This window comes from Physeter macrocephalus, chromosome 16 (assembly GCF_002837175.3).
Source record: "Physeter macrocephalus isolate SW-GA chromosome 16, ASM283717v5, whole genome shotgun sequence".
NCBI classification, from domain to species: Eukaryota; Metazoa; Chordata; class Mammalia; order Artiodactyla; family Physeteridae; genus Physeter; species Physeter macrocephalus.
The window spans coordinates 39,983,681-40,005,211 of record NC_041229.1 but is presented as its reverse complement, the minus strand read 5'-3'; the positions used below and the strand labels follow the sequence as shown (position 1 = coordinate 40,005,211).

The 21,531-nt window shown below is 38.9% G+C and overlaps 1 protein-coding gene and 1 non-coding gene across 12 annotated transcripts in view; both read left to right on the top strand.

Annotated features, from left to right (window-relative positions):
• The first annotated feature begins 9,516 nt into the window (after nt 1–9,516).
• Nucleotides 9,517–21,531, top strand: part of CEP295 (centrosomal protein 295) — a 47,448-nt gene continuing 35,433 nt past the window's right edge. For 7 of the 11 annotated variants that reach the window (XR_008619634.1, XR_008619633.1, XM_055091688.1 and 4 more), the window contains exons 1-6: nt 9,517–9,633; nt 13,493–13,632; nt 14,690–14,890; nt 16,046–16,170; nt 16,880–16,973; nt 19,576–19,671. Coding sequence is in view for 8 of the 11 variants with exons in the window: in XM_055091688.1 (XP_054947663.1) it covers nt 13,516–13,632; nt 14,690–14,890; nt 16,046–16,170; nt 16,880–16,973; nt 19,576–19,671 (633 nt within the window). In the remaining 3 variants the exon portion in view is untranslated. Of the gene's footprint in view, nt 9,634–11,662; nt 11,698–12,833; nt 12,904–13,492; nt 13,633–14,689; nt 14,891–16,045; nt 16,171–16,879; nt 16,974–19,575; nt 19,672–21,531 lie in introns of those variants that run through there. The other 4 variants (XM_055091683.1, XM_055091684.1, XM_055091689.1 and 1 more) reach the window with 4 other exon arrangements.
• On the top strand, nt 13,039–13,112 carry TRNAG-UCC (transfer RNA glycine (anticodon UCC)). The gene has a single exon. It is a non-coding gene; the product is annotated as a tRNA-Gly (tRNA).

Here is a 21,531-nt window from a genome sequence, read left to right as displayed (position 1 = left end):
CCCTCAAGGGAGATGAAAGGAGCAATGGTTTCTCAGTTCTGTGCTCAATGCCTCATGTAAATTATAGATATTATGATCCCCATTTTATAGGTAAGGAAATTGAGTCTCAGAGTGACTGATATTCTGTTTGTAAGTGGCAGAGCTGGAATAAGAACTCCAAATCCAGTATACTCTTTCAACCACACCATAAACTTATACCACAAAGTGGCCATGGTCTGTATTGGTAAAATGTAGGGCAGTTGTCCCCAACCTTTCTGGCACCAGGGACCAGTTTCATGGAAGACAATATTTCCACAGATGGGGTGGGGTCTGGTTTAGGTGGTAATGTAAGCAATGGGGAGTGGCAGATGTAGCTTCCCACGCTCGCCCACCACTCACCTCCTGCTGTGCGGCCCAGTTCCTAAAAGTCCATGGACCAGTATCAGTCTGTGGCCCAGGGGTTGGGAACCCCTGATCTAGGGGGTAGTATATTTTTCCCATTCCCTCACTTTTAGCCTGTGTGTGTCTTTAGATCTGAAGTGAGTCGCTTGTAGGCAGCATATTTTTGGGTCTGGTTTTGTAACCATTCAGGCAGTCTACATCTTTTGATTGTAGCATTTGGTCCATTTACATTTAAAGTAATTATTGATAGATATCTATGTATTGCCATCTTCTTAATTACTTTTGGGTTGTTTTTGTAATCATTTTTGTTCATATTTTCTTCTTTGGCTCTCTTTCCCCATTTTAGATAGTGTCCTGGTCTGCCTCTGTTACTTATTCATATTATGATTCATTTATTTCCCCTTTTCTATTCCTATTTGGAAATAAATTACTCTGTCCTCAATTTGCCTCACATGGGGCTTTGTGTCAAGCAGTGTTTCTCAAACTTTAATGTGTATATAAACTGCCTGCAAATCTAGTAAAAATGCAGATTCTGTCTCAGCATACCTGGGATGGAGTCTGAGAGTCTGCATTTCTGACAAGCTCCCAGGTGATGCCAATGCTTCTGGTCCTTGGATCACACTTTGTGTGGCAAGGGTGTAGATTATTGTTATATTCATAAGGAAATGGAAATAATTTTGGATGAAGAGCACTATGACCAAATAATGCTGATTCTTGTTGTATAAAAGTTGGATCAGTTAAAGCAGGTCAAATGACAGTAACAAACTGCAAAGTGGACATTGCCTGTCCAGAGTCTGCACAGGTGGTCAAATTGTAGTATGATCTTTTATAGTTATGTATATGTTTTTATGTAGGATATTTACAACCTTTCCTAGTTGGTTTTTATAACAACTTTTTAAAATGTAGTCTTTACAACTGTTCTATAAGATAGGAAAGGTATTAGTGTCCCTGGCACATGGAGTGCCCAATAAATGTTGGGTATTTTCATACCCATTTTATAGATAAAGACGGAGCCTCAGAGAGGTTAACTGTTGGTCAAGCAGATGTCCAAACCTACATCTTCTGACTCCAGCTGCAAAGCTCTTCCCCAGCCCACCTAATCCTCCTCAACTGCTATGTACATGCCTGGGTTGTAAACAATTTCCTTTTTTCCCCCTTTTCATTCAGACTTCCCTGTCTTTTTTTTTAAGTATGTAACTCATGGTTTACACCCTCATGGCTTAATAAATATTAGTAATATTAATAAAAATCATATTAGTTGAAAAAGATTTAAAAGATGAAACAAAATTAATTTCCCTATTCTTTCCTCTCAATTCTCACTCTCCTTAAATAAATGGCCCAATTCCTCCCCACCTCCGGATCTACCCACACACATTAAAAAATATATATTTATAGCTTTTAAAAGCCTTTCCCAGCCCATCTTTCCTCTCCAGCTGAGCACTCTTATTCTCACTTCTGTTACTTGCCGTAAATTATCCTGAGATACTATCACTTGTTAAGCTCTTGTGGTGTTTATGCCAGAGAGAGAGAAAGCCCAGTTGGCAGATGGTCAGATGGAAGTTTGATTACTTCTGTTCTTGCAGTGATTCCCTTTCTTCTGGACTTTATACATGAGAATTACTGAGGGTCCCCCCTACCCCTACTTTAATGCCAATCTCCCATATTGAATGTGGATAAAGATGAAAGGAACTCAGAAAACAGTGAAACTGTTGCCATCAGAGAAACATCTTAAACTGCTCCACTCCTGAACGGCTTCCGTTGCATTTTTTTTTTTTTTTTTTTGCGGTACGCGGGCCTCTCACTGTTGTGGCCTCTCCTGTTGCGGAGCACAGGCTCCGGACGCGCAGGCTCAGCGGCCATGGCCCACGGGCCCAGCTGTTCCAAGGCATGTGGGATCCTCCCGGACCGGGGCACGAACCCGCGTCCCCTGCATCGGCAGGCGGACCCCCAACCACTGCTCCACCAGGGAAGCCCGCTTCCATTGCATTTTAAGGGGCAGCACTGCATAGCAACCAGTCACACTAATGTTACTGCCTAGGGGAAACTCTTCCTCTTGATCATTGCTTATTAATGTTCATTCCTAGTGGGGTAACGACACTAGAAGCTAAACCTATATACCTATCCCTAAGCCAATAAAATACAAAAGGACCTAATTAAAAATTAAACCCTCACTATATTCAATATCTTGTAATAACCTAGGAAACAAAAACAGGAACGTGAAAAGATATCTGCACCCATGTTCATTGCAACATTATTTACAACAGCAAAGATATGGACACTACCTAAGTTGGATAATGCGACTGTAATAAATATATATATATGGAAAAAAATTAAACCCCAAACACTAATTAATAAACACCAAAGGTTTTTTTGTTAACCTATATACCTATCCCTAAGCCAATAAAATACAAAAGGACCTAATTAAAAATTAAACCCTCACTATATTCAATATCTTGTAATAACCTAGGAAACAAAAACAGGAACGTGAAAAGATATCTGCACCCATGTTCATTGCAACATTATTTACAACAGCAAAGATATGGACACTACCTAAGTTGGATAATGCGACTGTAATAAATATATATATATATGGAAAAAAATTAAACCCCAAACACTAATAAACACATTTCAAAGGTTTTTTTGTTTGGTTTGGTTTTGGTTTTGCCTCCTGCAGTCTGAGATGAATGTATTAAAATAAATGCCAAAAAAGATAGCATTTATGGCATGCTTTGTGCTAAGCATTCTCTTAAGAGTTTTAAACCTCATAACCTTTTGAGTACTTTCACTACATCCCTTTTAAAGATGAGAAAACCGACTTCTCAGGAGGTTGAGGAACTAGCTCAAGGTCACAGAGTTGCTAAGCCAGAAATTTAAGCCCAGGCAGTTGGATTGTAGGTCCAATATCTGAACTTTGATTCTATGCTATTTCCCAAGATGCCCAGATGTTGTTTGCCTGTGAGAATTTAAATGTAAACCTACAGCCTCTTTCAATTTGCAAAAGTAAGAGAAACTCCCATTCAAAGCAGCTTAAGTAAAAGGTCAGGGAGAACTTAATGGCTCCTACCAGTAAGCTTTAGAAAGAGCTCACATCAGGGATGGCTCGATCCAGGCACTTGACAAGTGTCAGGATTCTCTCTCTGTGTTCCTGGCTGAGTGTCAAACTTATTCTTTCAGACCAGCCTGTGGGTGACCACATGGTGGGAAATCTTGCTGGGGAATCTCCAGCTTCATATCATAACATGAGCTCAGAGAGTTAAATATTCATCCCTGCTGACTCCAGTAAGAAAATTCCTGTGAAAGACTCTGATTGACCCAATTTAGATTATGTTCCTATCCTTGGGTCAATCTCAATGGCAAGGGAGATAGAGAACTGTGATTTGCCCAGTCTGGGTCACATGCCTACCCCTGTGGCCTGGAGGGCTGGGTCTGTATGAGAACAGAAAAGGAAGTTTCCCATATATAAAATAACTGCTAATGTATCTAACATGGTTTTGGAGTTTATAAGTCCTCTTTTTGATTCATGCCTTTGAGTCTCACAACCAGCCAGTGAAGAGGGCTGATCAAGTATTACTAAGGAAACGGTGGTGAATTAAAGATGGCCGCAGATTTTTTTGTCACTTCATTGAGAGATGGCTTTTGTTTCCCCTTCACTTGAATTTGGGCTGGCCCTATGAAACTTAATCAATACACTGTGGCAGAACTTACTATAACTATTTCTCAGCCTTGCCTTTAAAAGGACTCGTAGCTTTCACTTTCTTGCCCTGGAAATACTTATTCTTTGGACACCCTCTTGAAACTCAGCTAGTAAGAAGTCCAATCCACATGGAAAGGCCACATGAAGGCACTTCAGTCAATAGTTGCAGCTAAGTTTTCAAATGACAATCAGAATCAACTGCTAGTCATAATGAGTGAGCCATTCTGGACATCCTGGGTTGGTTTGGTTGGCAACAGTAGAGGACCAAACTAGAAACTAAGGCTCATTGGCTTAGTGTCCTATAGCTGGAAAGTCTCAGAGTTATGATGCTAAACCAAACACTCTGACTCTAGGCCCACTGGGCTTTCTTTGATTCCTCAGTGCTTCCTATTAAAACCATAACAAGTCGTAATTCAAAATCTTCAATTGTAAGATTTCTGCCCAGGATGGAGGTAGAGGAAGTGATGCATATAATTCATTCATTTGTTCATTCATTTAATAAACATTAGAGAAGCTCTGTGGCAGGCAACTGAACAAAATGCACTCCTGGTTCTTGAGGAATTCAGAGTCTAATCAACAGAGTGCCTAATAAACAGGTCATTTCAATAAGAATTGATAAGTGCCATGATGGGGAATGTGCAGGGTGCTCCTGGAAAACATGGTGGGCACTAAAACTAGCCCAAGGCATGAAATAACGGGCACACCTTTTGTTGGGTGTGGGAGAGTATCTATGAATCTGTGTTGAGGATGTTGAGGAGGTATGTTTAGAATAAATACAGCTATTCATTAAGATAAATGTGACAGGAAATGGATAGGGAAGCAGGGAGGAAGAACCCCAGTATTGGGGATAAATACATGAACTCTAGTCTTGGCTGCACCCTTCCCTTACATGTGCTCTTGGCCAGGTCACTGAATTTCTCTGTAACTCAGCTTCCTTGTCTGTAAAAGCAAGTTGGATCACACTATTTCTTCTTCATCTTCTTCCTCTTTTTTTTTTTTAACATAATGGTTTCTCGACTGTAATAAATATATATATATATATGGAAAAAAATTAAACCCCAAACACTAATAAACACATTTCAAAGGTTTTTTTGTTTGGTTTGGTTTTGGTTTTGCCTCCTGCAGTCTGAGATGAATGTATTAAAATAAATGCCAAAAAAGATAGCATTTATGGCATGCTTTGTGCTAAGCATTCTCTTAAGAGTTTTAAACCTCATAACCTTTTGAGTACTTTCACTACATCCCTTTTAAAGATGAGAAAACCGACTTCTCAGGAGGTTGAGGAACTAGCTCAAGGTCACAGAGTTGCTAAGCCAGAAATTTAAGCCCAGGCAGTTGGATTGTAGGTCCAATATCTGAACTTTGATTCTATGCTATTTCCCAAGATGCCCAGATGTTGTTTGCCTGTGAGAATTTAAATGTAAACCTACAGCCTCTTTCAATTTGCAAAAGTAAGAGAAACTCCCATTCAAAGCAGCTTAAGTAAAAGGTCAGGGAGAACTTAATGGCTCCTACCAGTAAGCTTTAGAAAGAGCTCACATCAGGGATGGCTCGATCCAGGCACTTGACAAGTGTCAGGATTCTCTCTCTGTGTTCCTGGCTGAGTGTCAAACTTATTCTTTCAGACCAGCCTGTGGGTGACCACATGGTGGGAAATCTTGCTGGGGAATCTCCAGCTTCATATCATAACATGAGCTCAGAGAGTTAAATATTCATCCCTGCTGACTCCAGTAAGAAAATTCCTGTGAAAGACTCTGATTGACCCAATTTAGATTATGTTCCTATCCTTGGGTCAATCTCAATGGCAAGGGAGATAGAGAACTGTGATTTGCCCAGTCTGGGTCACATGCCTACCCCTGTGGCCTGGAGGGCTGGGTCTGTATGAGAACAGAAAAGGAAGTTTCCCATATATAAAATAACTGCTAATGTATCTAACATGGTTTTGGAGTTTATAAGTCCTCTTTTTGATTCATGCCTTTGAGTCTCACAACCAGCCAGTGAAGAGGGCTGATCAAGTATTACTAAGGAAACGGTGGTGAATTAAAGATGGCCGCAGATTTTTTTGTCACTTCATTGAGAGATGGCTTTTGTTTCCCCTTCACTTGAATTTGGGCTGGCCCTATGAAACTTAATCAATACACTGTGGCAGAACTTACTATAACTATTTCTCAGCCTTGCCTTTAAAAGGACTCGTAGCTTTCACTTTCTTGCCCTGGAAATACTTATTCTTTGGACACCCTCTTGAAACTCAGCTAGTAAGAAGTCCAATCCACATGGAAAGGCCACATGAAGGCACTTCAGTCAATAGTTGCAGCTAAGTTTTCAAATGACAATCAGAATCAACTGCTAGTCATAATGAGTGAGCCATTCTGGACATCCTGGGTTGGTTTGGTTGGCAACAGTAGAGGACCAAACTAGAAACTAAGGCTCATTGGCTTAGTGTCCTATAGCTGGAAAGTCTCAGAGTTATGATGCTAAACCAAACACTCTGACTCTAGGCCCACTGGGCTTTCTTTGATTCCTCAGTGCTTCCTATTAAAACCATAACAAGTCGTAATTCAAAATCTTCAATTGTAAGATTTCTGCCCAGGATGGAGGTAGAGGAAGTGATGCATATAATTCATTCATTTGTTCATTCATTTAATAAACATTAGAGAAGCTCTGTGGCAGGCAACTGAACAAAATGCACTCCTGGTTCTTGAGGAATTCAGAGTCTAATCAACAGAGTGCCTAATAAACAGGTCATTTCAATAAGAATTGATAAGTGCCATGATGGGGAATGTGCAGGGTGCTCCTGGAAAACATGGTGGGCACTAAAACTAGCCCAAGGCATGAAATAACGGGCACACCTTTTGTTGGGTGTGGGAGAGTATCTATGAATCTGTGTTGAGGATGTTGAGGAGGTATGTTTAGAATAAATACAGCTATTCATTAAGATAAATGTGACAGGAAATGGATAGGGAAGCAGGGAGGAAGAACCCCAGTATTGGGGATAAATACATGAACTCTAGTCTTGGCTGCACCCTTCCCTTACATGTGCTCTTGGCCAGGTCACTGAATTTCTCTGTAACTCAGCTTCCTTGTCTGTAAAAGCAAGTTGGATCACACTATTTCTTCTTCATCTTCTTCCTCTTTTTTTTTTTTTTTAACATAATGGTTTCTCTTCTTTCTTGATTTTTTAAAAAAATTATTTATTTATTTATTTGGTTGCACTGGGTCTTAGTTGTGGCAGGGAGGCTCCTTAGTTGCAGCACATGGAGTCCTTAGTTGTGGCATACGAACTCTTAGTTGCAACAGGCTTGTGGGATCTAGTTCCCTGACCAGGGATCAAACCTGGGCCCCCTACATTGGGAGAGCAGAGTCTTATCCACTGTGCCACGATGGAAGTCCCCACACTATTTCTTCTTTGTGTACTTGACAGTTCTTTTCTCCAATTCCTTTAAGTCTTGGTGTTCCTCAGAGTTTGGTCCTTAGTTCATTGCTCTTCTCATTCTGCAAATTATCCCAAAATGATCTCAACCACTTTTATAGCTTTGGTTATAACTCATATGGAAATGAAACCCGAGTCTATACGCTAGCCCAGTTCTGTGAGCTGTCTACCATTGTATTCCTCTTCTTGCTGCACGTCATTCCACAGGCACGTGAAGCCCAACATGTCCGGAGCCGAGCTCATCACCTTGCCCACTAAACTGACTCCCACTTCTGACTTCTCCGTTGGTTACTGGCAGCACCATAATAGCGCTCCTCAAGCCAATGACCGTGAAGTTAATTTCACTCTCCCTTTTCCTTTAACCTCACAAGCAATTGTTTGTCAAGTACTGCTAATTTTTCCACCTAAATATTTCTGGAATTCATTCCTTTTTCAAGATATCCCAGGGCTTTCCTGGTGGCACAGTGGTTGGGAGTCCTCCCGCCGGTGCAGGGGACACGGGTTCGTGCCCCGGTCCAGGAGGATCCCGCATGCCGCGGAGCGACTGGGCCCGTGGGCCATTGCCGCTGGGCCTGCGCGTCCGGAGCCTGTGCTCCGCGGCGGGAAAGGCCGCGGCAGTGAGAGGCCCGCGTACCTCAAAAAAAAAAAAAAAAAAGATATCCCAGAAACGGCTCAAATTAAAAATATTCAAAACTTAACTCATTATTTTCCCTTCCCAAACCTGATCCTCTCCTTGTGTGTTCTAGGAGAATGTTATCCCCATCCACTCAGTTGCTAAATATGGAACTTGGGCATCACCATTGACTTCTCCCTCTTTTTTGCCTTCCATAACCAGATAACCACCAACTCCCGATGTCTGACCGCCTATTTGCCTCTTAAATCTATCCACTTATCCATTCTTATTGTAATCATCTTTCACTTCCTGCAGCAGAATCATAATTGGCTTCCCTGCCTTGGCTTCAGTCTTAACTTCCTCTGACTTCTTCTTCACAATGAAGCCAGATCTGATCATATAAGCAACTTCCCTCTCCCCCACTCCCCATGTTCTAATTCTTTGATTCCTGGTATGTTTCACCCTCTACACTACAAAATCTAGGATGGGGTCATAATCCATTCACCCTTGTCTCCCCTGCACCTAGCACACTGTACTTGGCACAGAATAGGTGCTCAATAAATATGAACCCGCGCTCACCCCCTTTCTGACTCTCCGTTATTTACAGCAGATAAATCCTTGACATGCTCTAGGTGTGGCAGACCTCTGGAGGCACAGAATATCATGATACGGTTCACTGTTGCACGAGTTGAAAGCTATCAGAAAATAACTGCAAAATCAATGTATCTACTAAACAAAAACAGACTCACAGACATAGAGAACAGACTACTGGTTGGGGGGGCAGGGTAGGGGAGGGAATGAGTGGAAATCTGAGATTAGCAGAGACAAACTATTATATATAGGATGGATAAACAACAAGGTGCTACTGTATAGCACAGGGAACTATATTCAATATCCTGTGACAAAGCATAACGGAAAAGAATACGATAAAGAATATATGTGAATAACTGAGCCACTTTGCTGTACAGAAGAAATTAACACATTGTAAATCAACCATACTTCAATAAAATTTTTTAAAAACAAAAAAATAAATGCACCGTAATAGTACCACATGAATTGCATAGTCAGTACACAAAAGGATGCATATCCCAAGGAATCTTCATGATGGCACTAAAGACTAACATCACCCTCATGGCCCTGGGTAAACGTGCTCCCCTTTCCGGACCTCTGTTCGCGATCTGCAAAATGAGCACGTTCTGAGAGGTGAGGTAAAACCCGTGAGCCGCCCCCGGTGGAAGAAATAACCCGGCCGACGGGGGGCCTGCGCGTGCGCGTGCGCAGGGAGCCGGCTTTCCGGCGCGGCAGTCCCGGCGGCCCCCGGAGGAGGCGGGACGAGGCGGGTTCCCGCGGTTCCGCCGCGCCATTGGCGGGCGGTTTGAATGACGGAAGTGACGGGAGCTCGGTGATGGCCGCCACGCAGGCGCACAAACGGCTGTTGGGAGGCTGCTGTGTGGTGGCCGCTGAGACCTTCTCTGTCTGAGCCGCGGTTCCTGAGTCCGGGGTCCTGTTTCCCGGGTGAGTGACGGCTGCGGGCGTGCACGACTCCCCGAGGCCGGGAACCGGGAGTGTGCTCTGGATGAAGGGGGTGCCGCGCACGCAGCACGGCCCGCGGGCCCCGGCTGGGGTCGGGCAGGCGGCCGGGAGGAGCGCCGGCGCAGCGGGCACGCGCGTCCCGACCCAGACCCGCCTGCTTCGTGCGAGAGGCCACTCCGGGGCCTTTGGCGTGGGTGGCTTTGCGGGTCATCCCGGGATCGGGTCTCGCGGGGTCCCTGAGCTTCCAAGTCAGGGCGGCCGGGACGGCCTTCGCGGTCGCTACTGCGAACGCTTCTGGCTGCGTCCTGCCCACCCTGCCCCCAGGTCACCTGCGGAGTGGCCTCAATCCTGGTAGCCGTTTAAGAGCACTGCCTGGAATTGTTTCATGCGGAGAGCGTACTCTTTCTCGGTGTCTCTCACCTTTAATTTCTTAGATATTAAGTCCTGCCACAAGCCCGAGCTTTTACAACAGTGGGGAATTTTGAATCTTTAATATTTAGAAAATATTTGGCAGTTTATATTCGTTAAGTCACATAATCATCAGAACAACCTGTTGGACACGGTATTGTTATTCCCCTTATATAGTTTAAGGAAACGAGACCAAAGTGACTTAAGGGTTTTCCTTCTTTAAAGTGGTAGTGTTGGGCCTTGAACCCAGATCTTCTAAGTCTGGTATATGTGATTACGATGTGCCAGCTGCCATTTAATCCTCAGGACAAAGTCTTGCAAGATAAGTAGCATCACCTTTATTATTTGTCAGTTAGAATACATACAATTTGAAAATCCATATTGATGTGAATAAATACTAAAGTGAGGGAATGGGGTAAACTCTTACAGTAGGATTCCAGTTGGTAAGTGTAGAAGAAATAATGGAAATAGAGAATACCTTTTGACAGATGCCTTAGTAATTGTTTCAGGCAGTTATCAATGGATACTAAATTTAGTTGGTAGAAGTATGGTGAGGAACATGACATTTATATAACCTCAACTATCTCTCCACCAAATACTTAAAAAGGAGAAGTAGTATCTACAGTGGATAAACGTGTTAGACACCTACTTAATCAAGTGATCAAAATTTGCATCATGTTAACATCATTTACCTCCTGGTGTGATGCACTGAGAAGGGTGCCTAGTGACTTCTGCAGTGGTCTTGGCAAAAGTGCATGACCTTAGTCCAAACACAAGAAGGGATTAAACACATCCAAATTGAGGGACAGTCTGCAAAATAACTGACTGGCATCTTTTAAAAATGTCAAGATCTTGAGGGGAAAAAAAAAACAGACTGAGGAAGGTTTCAGATTAGAGGAGTTGAAGGAGGCAAAACAACCTTGGCAGCCATTAGAACGTAATTCATAGACCCTCATCCCCGGTGTTCTGAAATCTGTTTGTATGGATGCCTTCCATGGACTGCTCCTAGTTAATGACTGAGCCTGGTGTGGATGTGAAGGCAGGCCCGTTCCTAAGACACAAGGGATTCTGGCTTAAGGACTCCCCAGAAGTCTTGCTGAACCTTCCTGAGACTGCATGGCAGTCTAAGAGGCATCTAACCAACTTTCCCTCCCTCCTTCACTCAGTGTCTGATTTGCATGGATTCTGAAATGCTCCCATCTTTTACCAGCTCCCTCCCCATTTTCCCTCACACAGAATTTCCCCTAATAAAATCTTTGTGGGTTTCATCCCATCTTGGCATCTTGGAGGACCCAGAGTAACACAACAGTCAAAGGATATGTTTCCCTTGGCTTGAGTCCTGGTCCAGAAAATGGACATTAGTGGGATAATTGATGAAATTTGAATACTGTCTGTAGATTAGTTAAAAGTATTGTGCTAGTGTTAATTTCCTGGTTTTGGTCATTGTACTAAGGTTGACATTTAGAGAAGCTGGGAATTCTAAGTCAAATTATTTCCAAATAAGTTTAAAAATTAAGAAAATGATATACAAGAGAAAACGGTTATTCTATCACGTTAGGAGGTAAAAATAACAAGTGTATTATGTTTTCCTGTAATCCTCTAGGAAATGAAATGGATGGATACTCAAAACACTGAAAAGTTAAGTTTTTTTCTTTTTTGTTGAGGTTTAACTTAGAATTAAATACACAAACCTAAGTGTACTGTTTGAGGAATCCTTACATATGTATACACCTGTTACACTTGTGTAAAACCATCGTACGGATTAAAATATGGAATATTTCTAGTACTCCGGCAGGCTCCTTTGTGCCCCCTCCTTCTCAGTAGTCTCAGAAAGATGACTGACCCCTATTTTAACCTCTTTCATCATAGATTGGTCTTCCTTGTTTTTGAATTTCATGTAAATGGAATTTTATAATATGTCTCTTTTTTGCTTTTTTTCCTTTGGTACTATGTCTGTGGAACTTATCAGAAATTAGTTTTAATAGTTTGAATATGAGTGATTTTTCAGAGACCTTCAGACAAATGAATAAAGATGCATTGTGAAGACAATTTAATCTTGCTCAATTTTTTCTTCTTTGTTTAGTTATTACCTGTTTTTCAGTCCCCACTCGCAAAATATACTGGCTTAAACAAAATTTTCCTCACTCCATATATTTTAGCATTTCAGAAAGTTAGGAGCCATATGGAGTAAGAAAACGGGATTCTTCCCTTGGTTCTGCCAGTAGATATTGTCACTTGGGTCAAGTCCTTTAACTTAAGAGGCCTTTATTTCTTCTTGTCTAAAGTAAGGAGAAAAATTGGCACTTTTCCAAAGTTTTGTGAGTACATTACCAAAGCCTTGTGAGTATCAGCTGAGTGGGATGCACTGGAAAAGATTACTCCTTTTTTGGCATCAGATTGTAACAGTGACCACATATATGTATGTAGCACTTTACATGAATTAACTCATTGAATGAGTCTTTCATTCATTCAGTCAACACACTGAAGGACCTGCTTACATGCAAGGCACTGTTTTTAGTCTATGCACATAAAACCATGAATAAGATCATTCCTGCCCTCATTGAGCTTACATTTTGGTGGAGAATTCATTGAGAAAGTATTAGTTCCTATTAGATAACCCCAGCTTCTTCTGGCTGCTGTTTTTACACCTGAGTGAAAGCAGTATCTATCCATAGCATGTGAAATAATGCCTGGTAGTTGTGATTCATTGTTATTATTTTAATTTGAATATTAAAACTAAAAAAAACCTAGAGCCTCTGTCCTTTAATTGTTAGGACTCTAACTAGAAAGGGCAAGCTGTAATTGATGAAAAACAAGAGGAAGGTGATACCAAGATAGCATAAGGTTAGTCCCCATATGAATGTGAAGGTAATATTCGTTATAGGTGGGCAAGTCAAGAATGAGTGGTAGGTGGGTGGAGCAAGAATCACTGGAGGGCAGCTTCAAGGAGAAGTGGTGCTTAAGCTTCAGAAAGGGAATTCCCTGGTGGTCCAGTGGTTAGGACTCTGCACTTCCATTGCAGGGGGGCCCAGGTTCGATCCCTGGTCGGGGAACTAAGATCCCACATGCTGTGGCACAACTAAGCCCATGTGCTGCAATTACTGAGCCTGCGTGCCACAACTACAGAGCCCTTGCATGACACCTGCTGAGCCCTCACTCTCTGGAGCCTGTGCACTACAACTAGAGATAAGCCTGCACGGCACAACAAAGAGCCCTCACACTGCAACGAAATATCCCATGTGCTGCAACTAAGACCTGATGCAGCCAAAAAAAAAATTGCTATTTGTAAATAAGTTGGACTTAGTTTACCCAAATTATTTCATTTGCAAGTACACAGCCCTTTAAATGGTAAAAAATATTAATATGAATTTAAAAAATTTTTCTAATATTTGCTGCCCTATTTTAATAGATATATATATATATTTTAAATCAGAACCTTCATATTTAAAGTACTACATGAAAATGAAAAGAAAGGTGGTGAATGCCGCCGGCAAGCTGAGATTGAGTCCTAATGAGGAAGCCGTCATTTTAAAGGAAGATTATGAAAGAAGACGAAAACTAAGATTGCTACAGGTAAGATTTATTTGGAACATAGTGTCAAATTCTTTGTCTTCCCCAAATTATCAGTATTTTTTACATTAGAGTGCTTTAAATAAAATGTCGCATTTAACAGTCTTTTCTGGCTGTACAAGAGCCCCGGTTCTTGCGTATTAACTAGTTTTGGAACATTTGAAAAGTATGATGAAACAGTAAATAAATTGAAAAAGAGTTTGAGGATAAGGACTGACTCGATTATTAGGAAATAGTTCATTTTTTGAGATTATTAAATATTTAGCAATATTTTTCTTTTTTCTTTATATATATATGTATATATATAATGTATATATGCAATATTTATTCCCCAAGATCTTCCCCCAAATAAATTTGCAGAATACATCATTTGACATAAAGGCAAAAAAAAAAACCCAAAAAACAAAAAAAACCCAAACAAAAAAACCTACGAATCAATACAAAAACATAGGCCAACTCCCCAACCCCATTGCTGAAAATAGTTCATTTTAAAAATCATATGTAACTGATGAAGATTCGAGCAAGAATATTAGAATGACTTTGAAGAAGATTTACTGGAAAGATAATTAGCTACTGAAATAAATTTATTCAGAAGTTGTCTATTCTTCTCTAGAAGTCTTTTTAGAGTTACGTGGTTAAGTCTTTGTGAAACATTTTAGGTGCCATTCTGTCTAGAATTGAGGATGATGTATCACAGATACGGAATTCTCATCTAGATCTTTCTGTACTTGTCTGGGCTATACATTTTATTGAATCGTGATGACCAATTTAGCCTCTTGTATGTTATTAGAATGATAATGGCAGTCCGATTAGATCTCTGGGGAGGGAACATAATTGCTAATCAGGGAACTTTAGAAGTAGTCTTGAGATTTTAATTTTTCCTCCATCACTTGGATTTTCTGCTTTAAATAGGCCTTATCTAATATAATATGAATATTTAGGAGAATTGATGTAGCTAATACCTAAAGAGAATTCATTTAAGTTCCTTTTTCCAAATAGCTTTTCAAAAAAGTTGAAGGAAGCCTCTTTTCATAAAATGTGTTAAATACTCATCCTTCAGGTTCGAGAACAAGAAAGAGATATTGCTTTACAAATAAGAGAAGATATAAAACAGAGGAGAAATCAGCAACTCACTCGTTTGGCAGAAGAACTAAGGACAGAATGGGAGGAATCACAAACTCAGAAAATAAAGAACTTGGAAAAACTGTATTTGGCAAGTTTAAGAAATATGGGAGAGGGGCATCAACAAGCCAAAGAAAATGTAAGTGAGCACTTATTTGACTACCTTCCTGTGGTAGTGATACTTGTTAAAAGCAGATTACAGTTGTTAGACACTTATAAAAATGTTTTCATGTAGAGAATTTGCTGTGGGCAGCCCGAACTTTTTTGTAAATTTAATATAATTTAAGAATTCTGCTAGGTTCATTTCCTAGTAAGAGTCTTGTCAAGAATAATCTATTTCCAGTGATGTTTAAGTTAACATTATTCTCTAACAAATGTATGGTTACCAAAGGGGGAAGGTGGGGGGGGATAAATTAGGAAGTTGGGATTAATGTATACACAGTACTATATATAAAATAGATAACCAACAATGACCTAGTGGATGGCACAGGAAACTATACTCAATGTTTTGTAATAACCTACAAAGGAAAGGAATCTGAACAAGAATATATATATGTATATAACTGAATCACTGTAATATACACCTGAAACTAACACAACATTGTAAATCAACTATACTTCAATTAAAAAAGAAAAACATTCTCTTCCAATCCTTAATTATCTGTGTAAATAAAATAGTAACCTTCAGATTTAGAAGTTGTTATTCATTTCAGGCATTTTGGACAGATTCAGTGGAGTGAATTCAGATTTCTGGTTTCATTTTCATTATCATTCATTATTCCTCATACCTCCAAAACGTGTAGTGGAGTGTGTATACACTTGAGTTCATTCACAGACAGTAAAAATTCTTTGATGACTTTCACAAAGGCCAAGTAGAACTTAACTCAGTATTTAAGACTGCTCCCTGACCTTATTTTGTTGTTTATTGTGCTTTATGGTTGGAAAATGCTAGATTGTGGTCCCAGAGGTAGTCACACAAAATAAACAAGCTGGGTTCCAAAGAAGGCACGTCTTTGTTACCAAACTTTTAGGGAATAAGAGAACTCTAAAGAATGTGGCAATCAAAATATTCTCAGTCCCTGGTTTTAGTTTGTGTTTTTTAGTAATAGCCATAAGTTCTGACATCAGATTTTTGTAGCTTTATTTATGCCATCATTAATTTTGTGCTTTAGTGCAGTGTTTCATTTGAGTACACCTTCATGATTTTTGCCCTTACTGGGTACCACCCATATTATCATATATTTGACATTTTAATCCTGTTTAATATGACATTTTAAGTAATATTTGTTTTTAGGAGCCTGATTTAAATGCTCTGGCACACCGGGCAGCAGAAAGAAAAAAAAAAGCAGAAATGAGGCATAAAGAGGCCCTGAAAGTACAGAAAAATCAAAAAGAAATGTTAATGAAACAAAAAACCTGGTAAAGTAATAGTGATTTTTACCATATTCTCCACTGAAACTGATATGGCTGGAAGTAAAGGGTACATTGGATACTTTTTAAAAGTCAGTATATCCATTGTGTTTGTTAAACTTGGTTTAAAATAATGCAGTGGGGGAGTGGTTGCTTAGATGAACATACTAACAAATGAGCTTTCTCTTCTAGTCTGACTGTAGTGGCAATTACTAAGTTTCTGGAGAAATGTATTACTAGTTTAGAATGCAAGTCAACCAAAATCTGTCTGCCTCTGATATAAAAAGAAAAAAATAAGTGCAATTATGAACATTAAAAGAGGTTGTAGACTCTTTGTAAGTCATTGATGAGATTTTTGCATGTTGTAAAAATGAAAGCATGTTACTAGTCAGCAGTGGTCATTTTATACAGTGGCCCATCTTTATCGATAATTTCTAGTTTTTTTACTCTAAATTATTCTCAACTAAAGAACATTAGATGTTTGTTGGGTCACTCCCCATTGTGGAGCTTTATATCTTTAGATATACCTCTTTCACTTGGTAGTAAACATCTTTTTACCTGTTCACTGTGTATAGACTCTTTATTAAACAGCATATTGAGCCTGTGGGATCAGACTGGAGGATTTCTTGAGATTGTAATGGCTTTTATATTCTTAACCCTGAGTTGTACTGTAATATTATCTGAGAGATTAATTTTATGACATCTTGTGTTTTTTAAGGCATATAAAAGCTCGAAAAGAAGCACTGCTTGCGGAAAAAGAGAGATCTGCCAAAATTACAAGTCTGCCACCTCCTCCTCCAACTCTTTTTGAGGTGAATTACTTTGAGTATTGGAGCTAGGTTATAATAATTCTTCTTTACTATTAGAATTCAGTGTAGGTCAAAATACCATTTGTATTAATTTTTAACTGTACAGGTAACACATATCTGGAATATTTAAAAATAATCTTAGATATCATTTTACCTATGAATACTTTAGTATGTATCTCTGATGTTTAGGGACTTTTTTAAAAGCACAATACTAATATAATATTGTTCTTAATATAATCTAATACCCAATCTGTGTTCAGTTTTCCCCAGTTGTCTCAAAAATTTCTTTTGTTGTTTGAAAAACTGTAATTTTTTTTATTTTATTGGGGGAAAGAAAACAATTATTTGCCCTAAAGACTTTCCTACATTCAAGATTTGACTATTGTAAATAGTTACCATTTTACAGATAAAGCAATTAGGTTCAGATAAATTAATACATTTACACAAGATTATGTAAAATGAGGGCTTCCCTGGTGTCGCAGTGGTTGTGAGTCCGCCTGCCGATGCAGGGGACACAGGTTCGTGCTCCGGTCCGGGAGGATCCCACATGCCACGGAGCGGCTGGGCCCGTGAGCCATGGCCAATGGGATGAGAATGCCTTATCTCACAGGGTTAATATAAGAATTAAATAAGATAATGTATGTAGGGAGTTCCCTGGTTAGGATTCCATGCTTTCACTGCCATGGTCCAGGTTCAATCCCTGGTAGGGGAACTGAGATCCCTTAGCTGCACGGCAAAAAAAGAAAAATAGAAAAAAAAAAAAAAAAAGATTATGTAAAGCGATAAGAGAGGCCTGTTTCTTTATGGGAGTAAAATGTTCGATTTTGTGATTTGGAGCTTATTTTTTAAATAAAAACATTTAACTTATTAAGCAGAAATTAATTTTGAAAGGTCTTGCCTCTTGTTCAGATTATCTTGTTATGGTTATTAAAATGGCTAGTTTGGATGATTATCAAAATTACATAGTTATTTTTATCAAAAAAGTTAAGTAGAAGTAAAAAATATATATACAGGGATATCTAATTTAGTTGTATAGACAAGTGTATTTGTATGTATGATCAGCCTAAGTACCAGATATTCTTGTCTTAAGCCTCTGTTTTGTCAGCCTTCCTACTTTTATGTTGAGCCATCTGCCATGTGACGTTGATCCAACAAGATCCAAATGGAAAAGGCAAATTTCAGCCACTCCCTCAGTACCTTGTTAAAAGGCAGGCAGTATTTTATCCATGTTTTTTTGATTACATTTGTCATAATTCCTAATGTTCCTAGCAAGCCAAGGTCAAAAATATAAAGCAAGCAAAACATTGTGTAAGTGATTTGGCAAATATGCATTATATGTAAAAGTGTGGTTGTACTTTTTTCCCCCAACTTTTTATTATGAAAATTTTCAAAATACAGAGAAGTTAAAAGGAGAGTACAAAGGAAAAGCTGTTTGCATTGTGTATAGATTTCAAATGGTTGTGTATACATTTGAATGAATAAATATATACATTTGAATATAGATTGTAGAGATTGCATTTCACCCTCTATACTTCAGCATGCCTCTGCTAGAATAAGGACATTCTCTTATGCAACCACAATATCACACTAGGAAAATTTACCAGGATCCAGTCAAGGTTTACCTGTTGCCTCTGCTTGCTTTGTCTCTTGGTCTCTCTCAATGTGAAACATTATCTCCCCCAACCCTAGTCAACATTTTATTTCAGAATTTTTGAATAGACTAGACTAGTTTCTTATATTCTGTATTTGTCTGATGTGGTTATGTGACTACAAGAGATCTCCATTATAAAGGTGTATTTTTCTCTTTTCAATTGCCAAGTAATCTGGGAAATGATACTTTGGCACTAAATAGGTATCTATCACCCTTCTACATTTATTCATTGGCCTACTTCTGTTAGACAAAAGAAAAGAGAACTTTCTCTTATCAGTGATTATGAACCACCACAACCAGATGATCAAATTTAGAAACAATAATAGCAGAGCACCTTGCCATTGTGTGCCTCCTGATATCATGTAGTAAACTGTACAGCATCACCTATTCAGTATTCTTGTTGAAATATAATCTGGGGCTTCCCTGGTAGCGCAGTGGTTAAGCATCCGCCTGCCAGTGCAGGAGACACAGCTTCAAGCCCTGGTCCGGGAAAATCCCACATGCCACAGAACAACTAAGCCCGTGCGCCACAACTACTGAGCCTGCGCTCTAGGACCCACGAGCCACAGCTCCTGAGCCCGTGTACCACAACTACTGAAGCCCGCGTGCCTAGAGCCCATGTTTCCAATAAGAGAAGCCACCATAATGAGAAACCTGTGCACTGCAACGAAGACTAGCCCCCGCTTTCCGCAATTAGAGAAAGCCCGCACGCAGCAGCAAAGGCCCAGTGAAGCCAAAAATAAAAATAAATAAAATAAATTTATTTTTTAAAAAAACAGAAATATAATCTGGCTTTTAAACCTAAATTCCAGCTTAATGGAAATACAGTGCATGATCTCATGGAAAAAAAAGAATAACTGATTAAAATACAAAATTATTTTTTTCATTGGATCCTGCTTTAAATGAAAATTAATACTTTTAACCTAACAGTCTATTTTCTCTTTCATTTTTCAGAACATTGAAGTAAAGAAAACTTCTAATGTGAAAACCAATAGTTCTACCTACCATCATCTTTATACTTTTGTTCATAGAGAGGTGGACACAAAGCAGGTGATTGACTGTTTTTTCATGACCCTCACTGTATTATTTCTCTGTTCATTAAATTGAGTTACATCTTTGTTCTCCGTTTATTGTTCTCAGATACCAAAATTTGAACAGCTCTACCAACCATATTAGGGTAGTAGTGATAAAAAAAACTTTTAAATATGCTTTGAATTATGATGTCATGTTTATTATGAATGCTGATTTAATGTGAAAGAAAAGAGTTGGCTACTTAAACAGTTATATTTTAAAAGTTTTTTTTACCATAAAATTTTTTTTAACATAAAAATAATACATACTCTGTGAAAATTTGAAACTATACACATAGGCGCAAACTAGGAAAAACACCCATGATTCCATCACCAAAAAGTAATGCAGTTAATACATTAATGGATTTGTTATACGTTTATGTATAAACATATATACATACTTTTCAAAACATGATTTTTAATAGCTACTTAATATTTCATTATAGAATTTAACCATTCTATTGTGGTTTTCTTTTTTTTTGCTTCATAAATGCAAACATTATCATCTTGCACATTTTGTCTACAGCTCTGACTGTATGTTTAGAATAGATTCCTAGAGAGAAATTATAGGTTCCAAACTGTACAACATTTGATAACATATTTAATACAGATCATTAAATTGCCTTTTAAATAGCATTAGCAACATATGAAAATGGCCATTTTATCATGCCCTTGTCTGTATGAAATGTTGTGGTTTAAAAATTATTGTCAGTCTTAAGAGTGACAAATGATTACCACTCCTTATTATAATTGCTATTTCTTTGTAACAGTGGGTTTTCACTTTTTTTGTATTAGATATATCTGTCTACTAGGGAAATAAATTTTCATAGTATAGCATTCATCTGGAGGTTAGAAATCAACAAATTCCGTAATAGCAGGTCAGTATTCAGTCAAGACATGAGATGAGTATTATAGAATTAACTTCTTTTTTTTTTTGAATTCTTGAATTTTATTTATGTTTTTATACAGCAGGTTCTTATTAGTTATCCATTTTATACATATTAGTGTATATATGTCAATCCCAATCTCCCAGTTGATCACACCCACCCCACCCCCCACCGCCACTTTCCTCCCTTGGTGTCCATACGTTTGTTCTCTACATCTGTGTCTCAGTTTCTGTCCTGCATACCGGTTCATCTGTACCATTTTTCTGGGTTCCACATATATGCGTTAATATATGATATTTGTTTTTCTCTTTCTGACTTACTTCACTCTGTGTGACAGTCTCTGCATCCATCCACATCTCTACAGATGTCCTAGTTTCATTCCTTTTTATGGCTGAGTAATGTAGATTTTCTGATGATGGCCATTCTGACTGCTGTGAGGTGATACCTCATGGTAGTTCTGATTTGCATTTCTCTGGTAATTAGTGATGTTGAGCAGCTTTTCATGTGCTTCTTGGCGATCTGTATGTCTTCTTGGGAAAAATGTCTATTTAGGTCTTCTGCACATTTTTAGATTGGGTTGTTTGTTTTTTTTAATATTGAGCTGCATGAGCTGTTTATATATTTTGGAGATTAATCCTTTGTTGATTCGTTTGCAAATATTATCTCCCATTCTGAGGGTTATTTTTTCGTCTTGTTTGTAGTTTCCTTTGCTGTGCAAAAGCTTTTAAGTTTCATTAGGGCCCATTTCTTTTTTTTTGTTTTAATTTCCATTATTCTAGGAGGTGTATCAGAAAAGATCTTGCTGTGATTTATGTCAGAGTGTTCTTCCTATGTTTTCCTCTAAGAGTTTTATAGTGTCCAGTGTTACATTTAGCTCTCTCATCCATTTTGAGTTTAATTTTGTGTATGGTGTTAGTGAGTGTTCTAATTTCATTCTTTTACATGTAGCTGTC